Here is a 12,645-nt window from a genome sequence, read left to right as displayed (position 1 = left end):
CGAACCACCGGACGGACCGATACAATCCCGCTTCAGATGGCTTCCACAGAGTGGGTGTATGCGAGCGGGTAGCTATCTCAAAATCAATCAACAACTTAAAAAAGAAGACTTGCAATATTTCTCCCCACCTGTTTTGTGTTTTTTTTTCTGATAAACTTATTTGGATGCACACGATATTATAGTGTTTTTTACAATCTAATGGAGTATCTCACTCTTTTTTTGCGGATATAACTAAATATTTTCTTGTTAGGGCTAAAATTGAATATGGACAATAATTAGGAGTACGCACATTGTTAGGGGAGAAAAAAAAATCTGGCCAAGTTGAACTTTTAATATGTTCCAAACTGGCAAGGCATGTACAACGATGTCCAAATGGGACACTAATTAGTGCTCAACAACTTGCTTAAAAGTACCGTGTGCTTCTCAGATATACTATTAAACTGATGGCGCCCTTTGTTCTAAAAAGGATTCGTACCCTCGTAAACAAAGCAAAGCGTGTGATCCTTGCTGTTTTATTGATCTTTTTTGTTGTTGTTGAGGAAAGCTATTTTATTGATGTGGTAGTATGAAATGAGCACGCACATGCGACCCATCCATAACCCACATGTTGAAATCGTTACGGAAACCTCGGTCCCGGAAGCAACTCGCACCCGCCGTCCTTGCTGACACGTACGTACGGTCCGGCATGGTCCATGGCGGTGGCGCCACCACACCACACGCTTGCATTAACGGAGGCGAGCCGCGGGCCTTTCCGCCGCCCTCTCAGCCGATTTTGCCCGTTCCGAGAAGAGCATGCACCATTTGTACACCCCAATTGCCTAATAAAGCCTGAAGATGCATGTGCTCTTTTTCCTCCTTTTATCGCCCTGAACTGCACAGCACAAAGTCAGAAACAAAAGAATACTTGTACAGTTCCTGCTCCGCCCACCAAATTGGTCAAGGGCAGGTACGATATCGATATCGATGTAGGCTTGGGTGACTCGATCCAACACTCAAACCAGCACGCCAGATGAGATCTCCCGTATGGGAAGAGTGTCAATACATACAGTTTTTTCAGTGGAGTGTTAACAACTGCATGGAACGAATGCAATACTAGTGATCACGTTCACGTACGAGCCCGACCATTAGCATCGCAAGAGAATGGTCGACACATAGTTTTCTTTATCCAATTGCCCCTCACGAGGACAGCTCTCACAACAGTGAGATTTTCTCTAAGAAAAAATCCCAAGTGACGAAACCATCCAATAATGAACGGCACAATAGTCCTGCCACCCAAGCAGCGCGCCGAGTCCGAGACCCATTCCCAGTAATATAATAAATGAAATAAAAATGATTCAAGCAAAACCGACAAAATCAAGAAAGCGTAACCCCCCTTTAAACGGCAGGAAAGAATCAATCAAATCGGAACCCTCGATCGGGATCCACATGTCGGAACGTCGTGGCTCCCGCGGCATCGCTCTCGTTTCTGTCTCTCAGCGTCTCCACGCGACATATATACCGCCGCTGCTCGACTCAGTCTTCTCCAACCTCACAAGCTTCTTCTTCTCCTCCCTTTCGGCCTCGGCTTTCCTTCCGGCGTAGGTCATTCCATATTCGGATCCCTTTCCTCGCCTTATAAAGGACCCTGCCGCTCGGCGCAGCGCAAATCAACCAGCCGATCCATCGTTTTTCGTGTGAACTGTTGTGGCATCGATCCATGGGTAACCACCAGAAGCTCCTCAACTTCCTCCGGCCGGACCCGGCCGCGGTGGCCGCATGCTCGCCGAGGTCCTTCTCCTCCTCCTCCGCCTCCGTGTCGGACGACGACGGGTACAGCTGCTCGTCCTACCCCACCACGGACGGGGACGCCTCGCCGTCGCGCTACGGCGGCTCCTCGACCCCGCCCACGCCCAAGTCGCCGTGGGCGCACCTCCCGGGCCTCGGCGCCGGGGGCGCCGTTGCGGAACCTGGGGCCACGGGCCTCATCGCGTCGCTGGTCAAGGAGGACGGGCACGTCTACTCGCTGGCGGCCACCGGGGACGTTCTTTACACCGGGACCGACTCCCGGAACGTGCGCGTGTGGCGGGACCAGCGCGAGCTCGCCGGGTTCAGGACCGCCAGCGGCCTCGTCAAGGCCATCGTGGTCGCGGACGACGGGCGCATCTTCACCGGCCACCAGGACGGCAAGGTGCGCGTGTGGCGCGCCGACGCGGACAACCCCGCCGTGCACCGCCAGGTGGGCTCGCTCCCGAAGCTCAAGGACTACCTCAAGAGCGCCGTCAACCCCACCAGCTACGTCGAGACGCAGCGCAAGGGGCGCCAGCGCGCGGTGTGGCTTCGGCACTCCGACGCCGTGTCCTCCCTCAGCCTCGACGAGGGCGCTGGGCTGCTCTACTCGGCCTCGTGGGACAGGACCTTCAAGGTGTGGCGCGTGTCGGACTCCAAGTGCCTCGAGTCCGTCAGCGCGCACGACGACGCCATCAACACCGTGGCCGCCGCCGGGTTCGACGACGTCGTGTTCACCGGATCGGCCGACGGCACCGTCAAGGTGTGGCGGCGGGAGATGGCCGCGAAGAGCGACGCCACGAAGCATGTCCTGGAGAAGGTGCTCGGGGAGGGCGAGAGCGCGGTCACCGCCATCGCCGTGTCGGCCGAGGACCGCGTCGTGTACGTGGGCTCGTCGGACGGGCTGGTCACCTACTGGTACTGGGTCGACGGCGAGGCAAGATACGGCGGCGTGCTCAAGGGCCACAAGATGGCGGTGATGTGCCTGGCGGTGGCCGGCAACGTCGTCGTCAGCGGCTCGGCCGACCAGACCCTCTGCGTCTGGCGTCGCGACGGGGCGGAGCACGTCTGCCTGAGCGTGCTGACCGGACACACCGGGCCCGTGAAGTGCGTCGCCATGGACGAGGAGGCCGCGGTCGCCGGTTCGGGCAGTGATCGGCGGTTCGTGGTGTACAGCGGGAGCCTCGACGGGTCCGTCAAGGTCTGGCGCCTGTCGGACGCACAAACGCCAGCGCCGGTGACGGAGCGCACAGCAGCGCCGTCGCAGGCGTGGAGGGGGCAGCCGGCCCCGGCGACGTACGCGGAGGCGTGGGCGCCGTACCAGGCGACGGCGGAGGCGAAGCGCGTGCCAGCGGCGTGAGGGCGAAGCAATCGTGCTCCTACGTGCGCGCATGGAAGGGAACAATGTGGTGGCCACACGTGTACTCGGGCAGATCGTACTAGAGTGTACATATACGTAGCAGTACGAGTTGTGCGTGTATTTTGAGGTGGGAAATCAGATTGTGTGGCGGTGGCCGAGATCATCTGGTCTGTGTAGTTGACGGGGAGAAATGGGCGGTGGGTTGACAGTGAGAGGTCACGGGCCACGTCAAAATCGGTTGACAGAAGAGGGAAAATGGTTTGTGTGGGTGATTTTGGCTGTATAACCATTGAGATAGATTTCGTGCAACAAGGTGTGCACTAAAGGTTCCCTGAAAAACAAGTGTGCACTAAAGGATTATTAACTTGTGTAGCAACATAAAAATCTTGAATCGCAGCGATGATACTTGTAGCAGTACACTGGCTTCGTGCAGAACGTTTAGCAGTTTTGTGCAGGACGTAGTCGGGCTTGGTGGAAAGAATCATGGCATAAATGAGAGAGTCGTCGTCGCTTTCATTTGTTTCACTTTCGGGGGTGCTCACCCGGCTCCCGTGGAACAGGGGTTCCCGTGGCAGCCGAGGATGCCCTCTGTAGCAGTGCAGATCGACATGGGAGCCGACCAACGGGAGCTGGCGGGGCATCGTGCGAGCCACACCCGTCATTTTCAGAGACTCCGTCCGTCCGGTGGTTCACATGGATGTGAGCTTCAGGGCCGGGGGTGTATCACGGCAAATATCCTGCGGCAGAAATGGCTAGCATGAACGCTTCCAAGCCACCACGTCGAGGATGTGCCCTCTGTCCGAGCCCAGCAAATAACAACCGTGCATGTAAATTCAGCCTGGGAGAGGCTCCACTTCTTTTTTTTGCTCATCTGGGAGAGGCTCCACATCCTGAAGTTTGAACCAAGATGCACGTAGAGTAGCGAATAATTCCTTTGGAGCACGGGCACATTGAGCCGGGTTTTTTGAAGTCCAAAAAAATGGATGCTTACAGATTGAAAAATCAAAAAATTTGTGTACATGCAGGTATAGTAGTGTATTATAACTTTGCCGCACAAAAAAATAGTAGTGTACTATAACTGTGCAATTTTCGTCAATATACGTGCTTGCATGTGAGCGACACATAAACGACCGACACATGCAAAATACGGGCTTGTTTTTTGTTGATTTTTAGCCCAGAATTTGTCTTTTTTGTGTTGCATACAATACAAAGTTTCTACAAAGTATTATTGAACGAAATTTAACATGTATTTAGACCACATGCATGCATATTCATGTCAAAAAAATCAAAAAATTTAAGCACCAGTTTTGATGGGTTTAAAAAAATGTGTTCCAATGCACTGTGTTCCCCATTACAACCAAAGGCGTCTTGTAGTCGAGAGGAACGTCTCCTCCCACTTAACAAACATGGCGAAAGGCTAAAATAAATCTAAGAGTGTGAAGTCTATCTAGGATTTGAATCTTTGAGCTACGCTTAGTTCGCCGAGATCGACCATCTTGAGTCGTATAGGTCAAGCGTGTACTCCTTGTCCCTTACCAATTTAATTGATAGGCCGAGCTAGCTACAAAGAACTATGCAGGCATTACTGAACTCTGACTCACATGCCTTTTTTATAAAAGGAGCTCTCTCTCCAATTTTCATTATAAAAAATCACTTGTCTTTGTTATACTCCCTTCGTTTCTAAATATTTGTCTTTTTAGAAATTTCAAATAGACATCACATACAGATGTATATAGATATATTTTAGAGTGTAGATTCACTCATTTTGCTCCGTATGTGGTCACTTATTGAAATCTCTAGAAAGACAAATATTTAGAAACGGAGGGAGTAGCTATTAGGCTGGTTGTAATGGAGAGTATCATATATATTAGTATCATGCATATGATACTACATCATAGAGGACTACATTTATTGCCATGCATGACACAAAGTAACACATCATTTAATATGATACGATGATATGATACTCAAGCCTCTCTTTCTTCATTTAATTCTATGCCACCTCATCTAAATTGCTTAGTTGGCATGCATGATACTACCGATGATACTCCCATTACGGGCAGCCTTAGGACCAGAAACAATAGAGGAAATAAAAATGATGCACAATCTGAACAGAACATCATCAGCTAGATGTATTTTTCTACTTCTGGTGTTCTTTGTACTACCTTGACAACTGATGAATAGATGGAAAGTTTTCCTAAATAAAAGACACAATCCAGTCCTTTCTCAAGCATGTATCTAATTGATTTGCTTTTGTCAAAACATAAGTTGTAAAGCCCAAGGAAAAATTCCCCTTAATGCTTTATCTCCAATCCACCAATCTTCCCAAAACTGACTCACAGGCCTGCTCTAAATAAGCAAAAGAAAGAGAATTTGTACACCATCATCATGTGCTAGGCCCTTAGCTAGCACTGGTGTCGAATCCTCAACGGGAGACACGTCGAACGACCAGGCACACCCTACTGTGGCCGTCTCCTTCACTAATACGTCAGCATTGGATCTATATACGTAGATCACTTGTACTTGTCGCAAAATAAAGATTATTTGTTCAGCCATCGATCTGTCCAATTGTCTGATGGCCATTTCCCATTTCGGTGCAACGGCCAAGTGCGCCTGGCCCGTCGCCGTTTCATACATACGTCTACGTGACGACGTTTTAGTTGGTAGCTACCGGTTGGTTGATTGGTTTCAGGACGCTTTCAAAGCCGGATCGGCCGCCACGTTGCATTAGTTTCGTGCTTCAACGGTTCACCTCCCAAGCGGCATGGGGCACTCACCTACTAGCTATGGGTACCACCGTCGCATGGATCGCGTACTCCATTTTTTGAATTATTAATCAAAGCATCGGCTCATAGATGTTGGATTTTTTTATATATATACTCCCTCCGTCCGAAAATACTTGTCAACAAAATGGATAAAAATAATGTATCTAAAACTAAAATACATCTCGATACATCCATTTTAATGACAAGCATTTTCAAACGGAAGGAGTAGATGTTGAACCTTTTAGGTCTGTCCGTGTCCCCATCCATAATGCTTGTAGATCTCACTCATGATCCTTTCTTTATGCAAAAGTTGATCTCACTCACGCTCGGCTTAGTCAATATTTAAGGGCACGTACCCTGTAAAACAGTTGCCTAATTTAAGGGTGGCCATGTGGCCCTTTTTGTTTCATTCTAGAAGAATCGTCGTAGGACATGGGCATGGGTTCCAATTTCCAAGTTCCAACCCAACCTCCTCTCTCGGAAAACTTCCCAACCTAAAGGTACACACGACATTCCTTTTTTTCTCCTCACGTATATTGCTTTTAACCAGTGTGGTGCACGTGCCCACTGGTTGCGCAACAAGTGCGCACTCAGTTTGCACTAGAGACGAATACGTGTTGAAGAAAATATGATCTGGTGCCAAAGTTGCATTGATTACCGCGGGCTTACCACCCAGTTAATTTGTTATTACGCTAATCAAAAACCAAAAGGTGAGAAAACGATGGGAGCCGCGTGTGCTTAAAATCGATCATGCATGTCCAACATATCCGAGGTAGGTCTAAAGCGCTGGGGTGAAAACTATCCTGGCTAGTTTAGGAATACATTCAGTTTAAAACACTCAAACCATGTCCAATTGTTTAAACCCGACGGTGATCGAGGTATGAAATCAGTAAGATCGTTCAGATCGCCAGCTAATAGCACCAGTGGTTAGTTTACTCTTCGGTCGTCGATCTCGCGATGTAAGCTCATATATTCCGTGACACGCATCACTAATTTCATTACTACTATTTGCAAGTAGCTTTGCAACGTGGACCGATCGACTTGTATTTGTCAATTGACGGGAGACAAGAATGTGACCAGTTGGGCTAACACTTTGACTGGGTTCGATGTTTAATTTCGCACAGAATTCGTGTCAATTGCTCGGACGTGGAGCAGCCGCAAAAGGGCGCTAGGAAATGGCAATGGAAAGCACTCTTGTCGCCCTCTCGCTCTCGGTAAAGCGCAATGAAAAAGTGAATTGGGGATCCGATCCATAGTAGAATTACAATATAGGTAAAGTACTCTTGGTCGATAGATACGCATGACCAGCCATACGTCGTGTTTATTTACTACTCGACGGCGTGGTTATTATGTGTGAATGCCCTTCAATTCGTAGATAATGGTGCGTCATGGTGCACATCGACAGCTAATAACACCATACTTTTGTTTACTCTATCTATCTAAATTTCGTGACATGCACGGATCCCTATTTTTGTTACTATTTGCGAGTAGGTTTGCAATCGATTGCTCGATTTGGACTTTCAATTAACAGGAGACAAGAACATGATCAATCGAGCAGCTGGTATCCGTGATAAGATCTACCACTTGACCGTGCTTTATCGAAAAAGGCTTTCGCCCCGTTTTATGTATAAAGCATCGACCAGAAGTACAAATCCGAGTACAACACGCACCCCCCACACACGCCACACACACCCAAGGCAAGATACAAGGGTGCCGATGCACCGCAACACTACCCAATCGACCACCAAGCACACTCCCAAACACTTGGGGCCGACGAGGACCTTCCGAGACCTAGCACTTGACCGTGCTTTCGACGGAGGCATTGTACTCGTGTCATTTGCTTGGGACGTGAAGCCGCTGCAAAATTGCGGAATGGTGTTAGAAAAATGAGTGGGCCGAGTTTTCAAAAGAGCTACTCCCTTCTCCGCCACAAAATAACCTCCTTCTCCTTTGAAGCTAGGGGTGCAGAGCGGCGTCCCACAAAGTCCGGCAAAAGTGCCCAGCTAGTACATATTACTTTATATGCACTCTGATCCAGCTAAAACAGTTTTTTTTTCTCGTTTTGAAGGAAGTGGGGCGGATCGGGCGCCGCCCTGCATCTCTATTCGAAGCTACCCCCTTCGATCCAAAATAAGTGTCATGGTTTTAATTCAGATTGGAGTAGTAGATGCTCCAATGTCTTCCTTTCTGAAGCTGCACTGAATTTTGCAGTTTTGATGTTTACATAATGTGTACTGAATTTTGCAGTTGTGCCTTTTTTTCAGTTTTGCATTTTTTCACAGAATCTAGTGCAATGCAGTTTGGATATGGATCCTTGATGTTGTGTAATGTTATCCCTCCATGTGAATATTCATTCCTTTTTTAATGTGAGGTGTGAATCGGTTGTGGAAAATTTGTGGATATCTATGAGACAATGAGACAATTTTTCAGAAAACAAAGCTTCTAGACGTGTATGCAGTTCTGAGCTCCTTTCCTCTGTTAAAAGTGACAAATACAATGCATATTTGCCTGAATACTTTACGACAGCACTTTGACAAAATGATACAATGCGTGGAATATATAAAACCAAAGGGCATATCCAGGCTGCATAATGGACATCTAGCACAGTTTCAGTTTGGAAAAATATGCCGTTAGACATGTCTCTCCAAACATAATGTGGAAGCAATCAAAAGAATCACAGTATCCAGATACAATTCAAGCAAAACATAGGCACAAAGCCTTTTGAAATTCATGCAATGCATGAACTTCTGGTACTGTGCCAAAATAGGCATTGATCGGTGAAGCTTCAACACCAGGTTGTCTCTTATTACTTGACTGGATTTTCAACTTTGCCACCTGACCTCTGTTTCTCAGTGTAAATGACAATATAGCATGCTTGTGCGCTCAACCAGAACAGCAAGAAGCAAAACCATGGCACATGTGATGGGATTCATCTTAATGCGGTTGGTACATGATCTGTTTGTGCAAGACCCAAGCAATTAACAAAACACAACCATGGAAGCTTGGAGAGAATATCCCATGGAAACCAAGTTTCAAAGAAAACTTCGTGGAAACCACGTTTGAAAGTTTCCAAAAAATATGAAAAACAATATAGGATGTTAAGAGATTGCTGTTTTATTGCCATGCGAAATTTCAAGTATGTATTCTGACATTCACTGTTAAATGGTAATGTTTTTGAGATATGAAAAAACAAATTCAACAATGAATACTCACAATCACCGTTTGACACAATTTAATGCTGATTATTTATACCATGCAAATGGTAATGTTTTTGAACTTGGTAATTTCACTTGTTAATTAAACATCGCCCTCTTAAGATCCTTTTTTATAGATTTCCTAAAACTTCAAAATATTGTTTCTACGTGGTTTTCATCGGTTTTCACGGGAACTTGATTTCCATGTGATTCTCTCTGGAGATTTGAAGGCATTTGCTGTTGCGCATGGCAGAGCCACCATTCTTATGGCTTGTTCGGTTTCTCTCCGCTCCCGCGACTCAGCTCCCGGAGCGGAGCAGGCTGCCGCAGCTTTTTACGGAGCAGCTCAAACCGAGCTCCGCGGAGTAGAGCGGAGTGGAGAGATTCCAAACAGGGCGTTAGAGTGGGTTAGCAAACAAGGGTGGCGGCATCATCTACCCGCCGTGGTAACGGCCGATGTCTCTCCGACGATGGATACATCCTTGTGGTGATGAGAACGGGCCGGGTTGAGTTATTCTCTAGAGACTATGAACAAGGAGATTTGAGGACTTCTCTATTAGAATTTCAACAAATACATGAGCCTTCTGTAAAACATGCTTAAGTGGCTGGGGTGCCATACTGCCATCCCACTTCTGATATAGTATGTCTGTTTGCGATCCAACATTCGAGAAATGAAGTTTCCAGATTTTCACCAAAAGTGTTTTCACACCGCCATCGAACAAAAGACCTACTCCCCGCTCCATACCGGTTCTACGATTTCTGAGTACCAAAGATTGCTTGATTACATCACCCATTGGTTACATTTTTTCTTGAAGACTAGAATTAGGGAGCACCCATCGGTAACTTAATTTAAACCCATTTGATCTTCCAACACTTTACCCTTTAAAGAACATGGCAAACTAAACTTGTAGCATGGTAAATTTACTTTTACAGTCATGGTAAAAATTTACTTTTATAGCAATAGCATTATTTACCTTCTTTTTTTGTAACGCAATTTTTTTTGAATAGTTTGAATTGCTTACCACATGTATCACATGATTTTTTGCAACGCAATTTAACCTTTTTTAAATTTGCCATGGCAATTTTCCCTTAATTATCATGGCAAATTTACTTTTGCATACATGGTAATTTTACATTTTACAGCAATGTCAATTTAAGCTTTTTTTAGCATCACAAAATTATCTTTTCAATTTGCCATGGAAAATTTAACTTAATTGCCATGACAAAGTAACTTTCAAGCCCGCGGACGCGTCCGGGCGCATTTGCAGACGTTTGAGGGGCATGATTTGTTAAGTCCGGCTGTACGTGCTCTAACTTTAAAAAATAGAGCCTTCCCTAGCGAGGAGGCCTTCACCAAGAGGGGTCCAAAATGGCTCCTGACTGCTGAACCTGCTGCTGGACGATTGCACTAGAGATGCTACGGATCAACTGCTTCTCATTCTTTCGCGATCACGGTACCCTCCGCATCGTTCACCACAAGGGACATTCGACGATCTTTCCTCTGTTTCCTCCTTCCTTGCAGAACCGTGGCCAGCACATTGTTTCCATGCGGGCACGTACCATTGCTTCGACCTCACGCAGCTGCCACGCGCACGCGCTTCAGCTCCGGCGTCTGGCACGGCGCCCACGCTTCCGCGTACGCCGCCGGGGCCGGCTGGCCTCTCCACACCTGCGACGGCTGCGCCGGTGCTGCTGCTGTGCGCTCCGTCACCCGCACTGTCGTGGCCGGCTCTGCTTCCGCGTCCGCCAGGCGCCACACCTTGACCGACCCGTCGAGGCTCCCGCTGTACACCACGAACCGCCGATCACCGCCCGAACCAGCGGCCGCGGCCTCCTCGTCCATGGCGACGCACTTCACCGGCCCGGTGTGTCCGGCCAGCAAGGCGAGACCCACGTGCTCTGCCCCGTCGCGGCGCCAGACGCAGAGGGTCCGGTCGGCCGAGCCGCTCACAACGACGTTGCCGGCCACCGCCAGGCACATCACCGCCATCCTGTGGCCCTTGAGCACACCGCCGTATCTCGCCTCGCCGTCGACCCAGTGCCAGAAGGTGACCAGCCCGTCCGACGAGCCCACGTACACGACGCGGTCCTCTGGCGACACGGCGATGGCGGTGACCGCGCCCTCGCCCTTCCTGAGCACCGTCTCCAGGACATGCCTCGTCGCGTCGCCCTTCGGGGCCATCTCCCGCCGCCACACCTTGACGGTGCCGTCGGCCGACCCGGTGAACACGACGCTTTCGAACCCGGCGGCGGCCACGGTGTTCACTGCGTCGTCGTGCGCGCTCACGGACTCGAGGCACTTGGAGTCCGACAGTCGCCACACCTTGAAGGTCCTGTCCCAGGAGGCCGTGTAGAGCAGGCCAGCGCCCTCGTTGAGGCTGAGGGAGGACACGGCGTCGGAGTGCCGAAGCCACACTGCGCGTTGGCGCCCCCGGCGCTGCGTCTCGACGTAGCTGGTGGGGTTGACGGCGCTCTTGAGGTAGTCCTTGAGCTTCGGGAGCGATCCCACCTGGCGGTGCACGGCGGGGTTGTCCGCGTCGGCGCGCCACACGCGCACCTTGCCGTCCTGGTGGCCGGTGAAGATGCGGCCGTCGTCCGCGACCACGATGGCCTTGACGAGGCCGCTGGCGGTCCTGAACCCGGCGAGCTCGCGCTGGTCACGCCACACGCGCACGTTCCGAGAGTCGGTCCCGGTGTAAAGAACGTCCCCGGTGGCCGCCAGCGAGTAGACGTGGCCGTCCTCTTTGACCAGCGACGCGATGAGGCCCGTCGCGCCCGGTTCGGCAACGGCACCCCCGGCGCCGAGGCCAGGGAGGTGCGCCCAGGGCGACTTGGGCGTGGGCGGGGTCGACGAGCCGCCGTAGCGCGACGGCGAGGCGTCTCCGTCCGTCGTCGGGTAGGACGAGCAGCTATACCCATCGTCATCTGACACGGAGGCGGAGGAGGAGGAGAAGGACCTCGGCGAGCATGCGGCCACCGCGGCAGGGTCCGGCCGGAGGAAGTTGAGGAGCTTCTGGTGGTTACCCATGGATCGATTGCACAATTCACACAGGAAACGATCGATCAGCTGATGGTTTGCGCTGCGCCGAGCGGCTGGGTCCTTTTTAAGGCCTGCGTCAGGAAGGAAAGCCGAGACCGAAAGGGAGCAGGAGAAGAAGCTTGCGAGGTTGGAGAAGACGGAGTCGAGCTGCGGCGGTATATATATCGCGTGGAGATGGTGAGAGACTGAAACGAGAGCGATGCCGTGGGAGGCACGACGTTCCGACAGGTGGATCCGGATCGAGGGTTCCGATTTGATTGATTATTTCCTTCCCGTTAGACCCTCTCTAACAGCCGCCCAACGCGCGGCGCGTTAAAAAACAGTTTGCAGCGCGCCCATCGTTTGGAAAAGCGTGGTGGGCAGCACTGGCTCCAGCAGCCGCGCTAAAATGCAGCGCGCGTAGCTCCAGCAGCTGAACATTGCGTACACATTTTTAAAAATATAAAAAAAGTAAAAAAATCATAGATAAAAACGACGATACATAGATATTTTACATAGTTTTACAGCATAGATAGATAAAAC

At 49.9% G+C, this 12,645-nt stretch overlaps 2 protein-coding genes across 2 annotated transcripts; one reads left to right on the top strand and one right to left on the bottom strand.

Annotated features, from left to right (window-relative positions):
- The first annotated feature begins 1,537 nt into the window (after nt 1–1,537).
- LOC123096086 (protein JINGUBANG) lies at nt 1,538–3,463 on the top strand. The gene has a single exon (XM_044517685.1). The coding sequence runs from the start codon at nt 1,697–1,699 to the stop codon at nt 3,122–3,124; it is 1,428 nt and encodes a 475-aa protein (XP_044373620.1). The 5' UTR covers nt 1,538–1,696; the 3' UTR covers nt 3,125–3,463.
- Nucleotides 3,464–10,368: 6,905 nt separating this feature from the next.
- On the bottom strand, nt 10,369–12,236 carry LOC123099557 (protein JINGUBANG-like). Its single transcript, XM_044521693.1, has one exon. It carries the CDS (start codon nt 12,109–12,111, stop codon nt 10,657–10,659), a length of 1,455 nt encoding a protein of 484 aa, XP_044377628.1. The 5' UTR covers nt 12,112–12,236; the 3' UTR covers nt 10,369–10,656.
- Nucleotides 12,237–12,645: the final 409 nt, after the last annotated feature.

The sequence above is a fragment of the Triticum aestivum genome, chromosome 4D (genome assembly GCF_018294505.1).
Source record: "Triticum aestivum cultivar Chinese Spring chromosome 4D, IWGSC CS RefSeq v2.1, whole genome shotgun sequence".
Lineage (NCBI taxonomy): Eukaryota > Viridiplantae > Streptophyta > Magnoliopsida > Poales > Poaceae > Triticum > Triticum aestivum.
Note: the sequence above shows the minus strand (reverse complement) of the source record. Positions and strands in the feature narration are given on the sequence as shown.

What these genes read in the sequence shown, in the direction of transcription:
- LOC123099557 (XM_044521693.1), bottom strand. Translation starts at nt 12,111, where the DNA reads ATGGGTAACCACCAGAAGCTCCTCAACTTCCTCCGGCCGGACCCTGCC.
- LOC123096086 (XM_044517685.1), top strand. Translation starts at nt 1,697, where the DNA reads ATGGGTAACCACCAGAAGCTCCTCAACTTCCTCCGGCCGGACCCGGCC.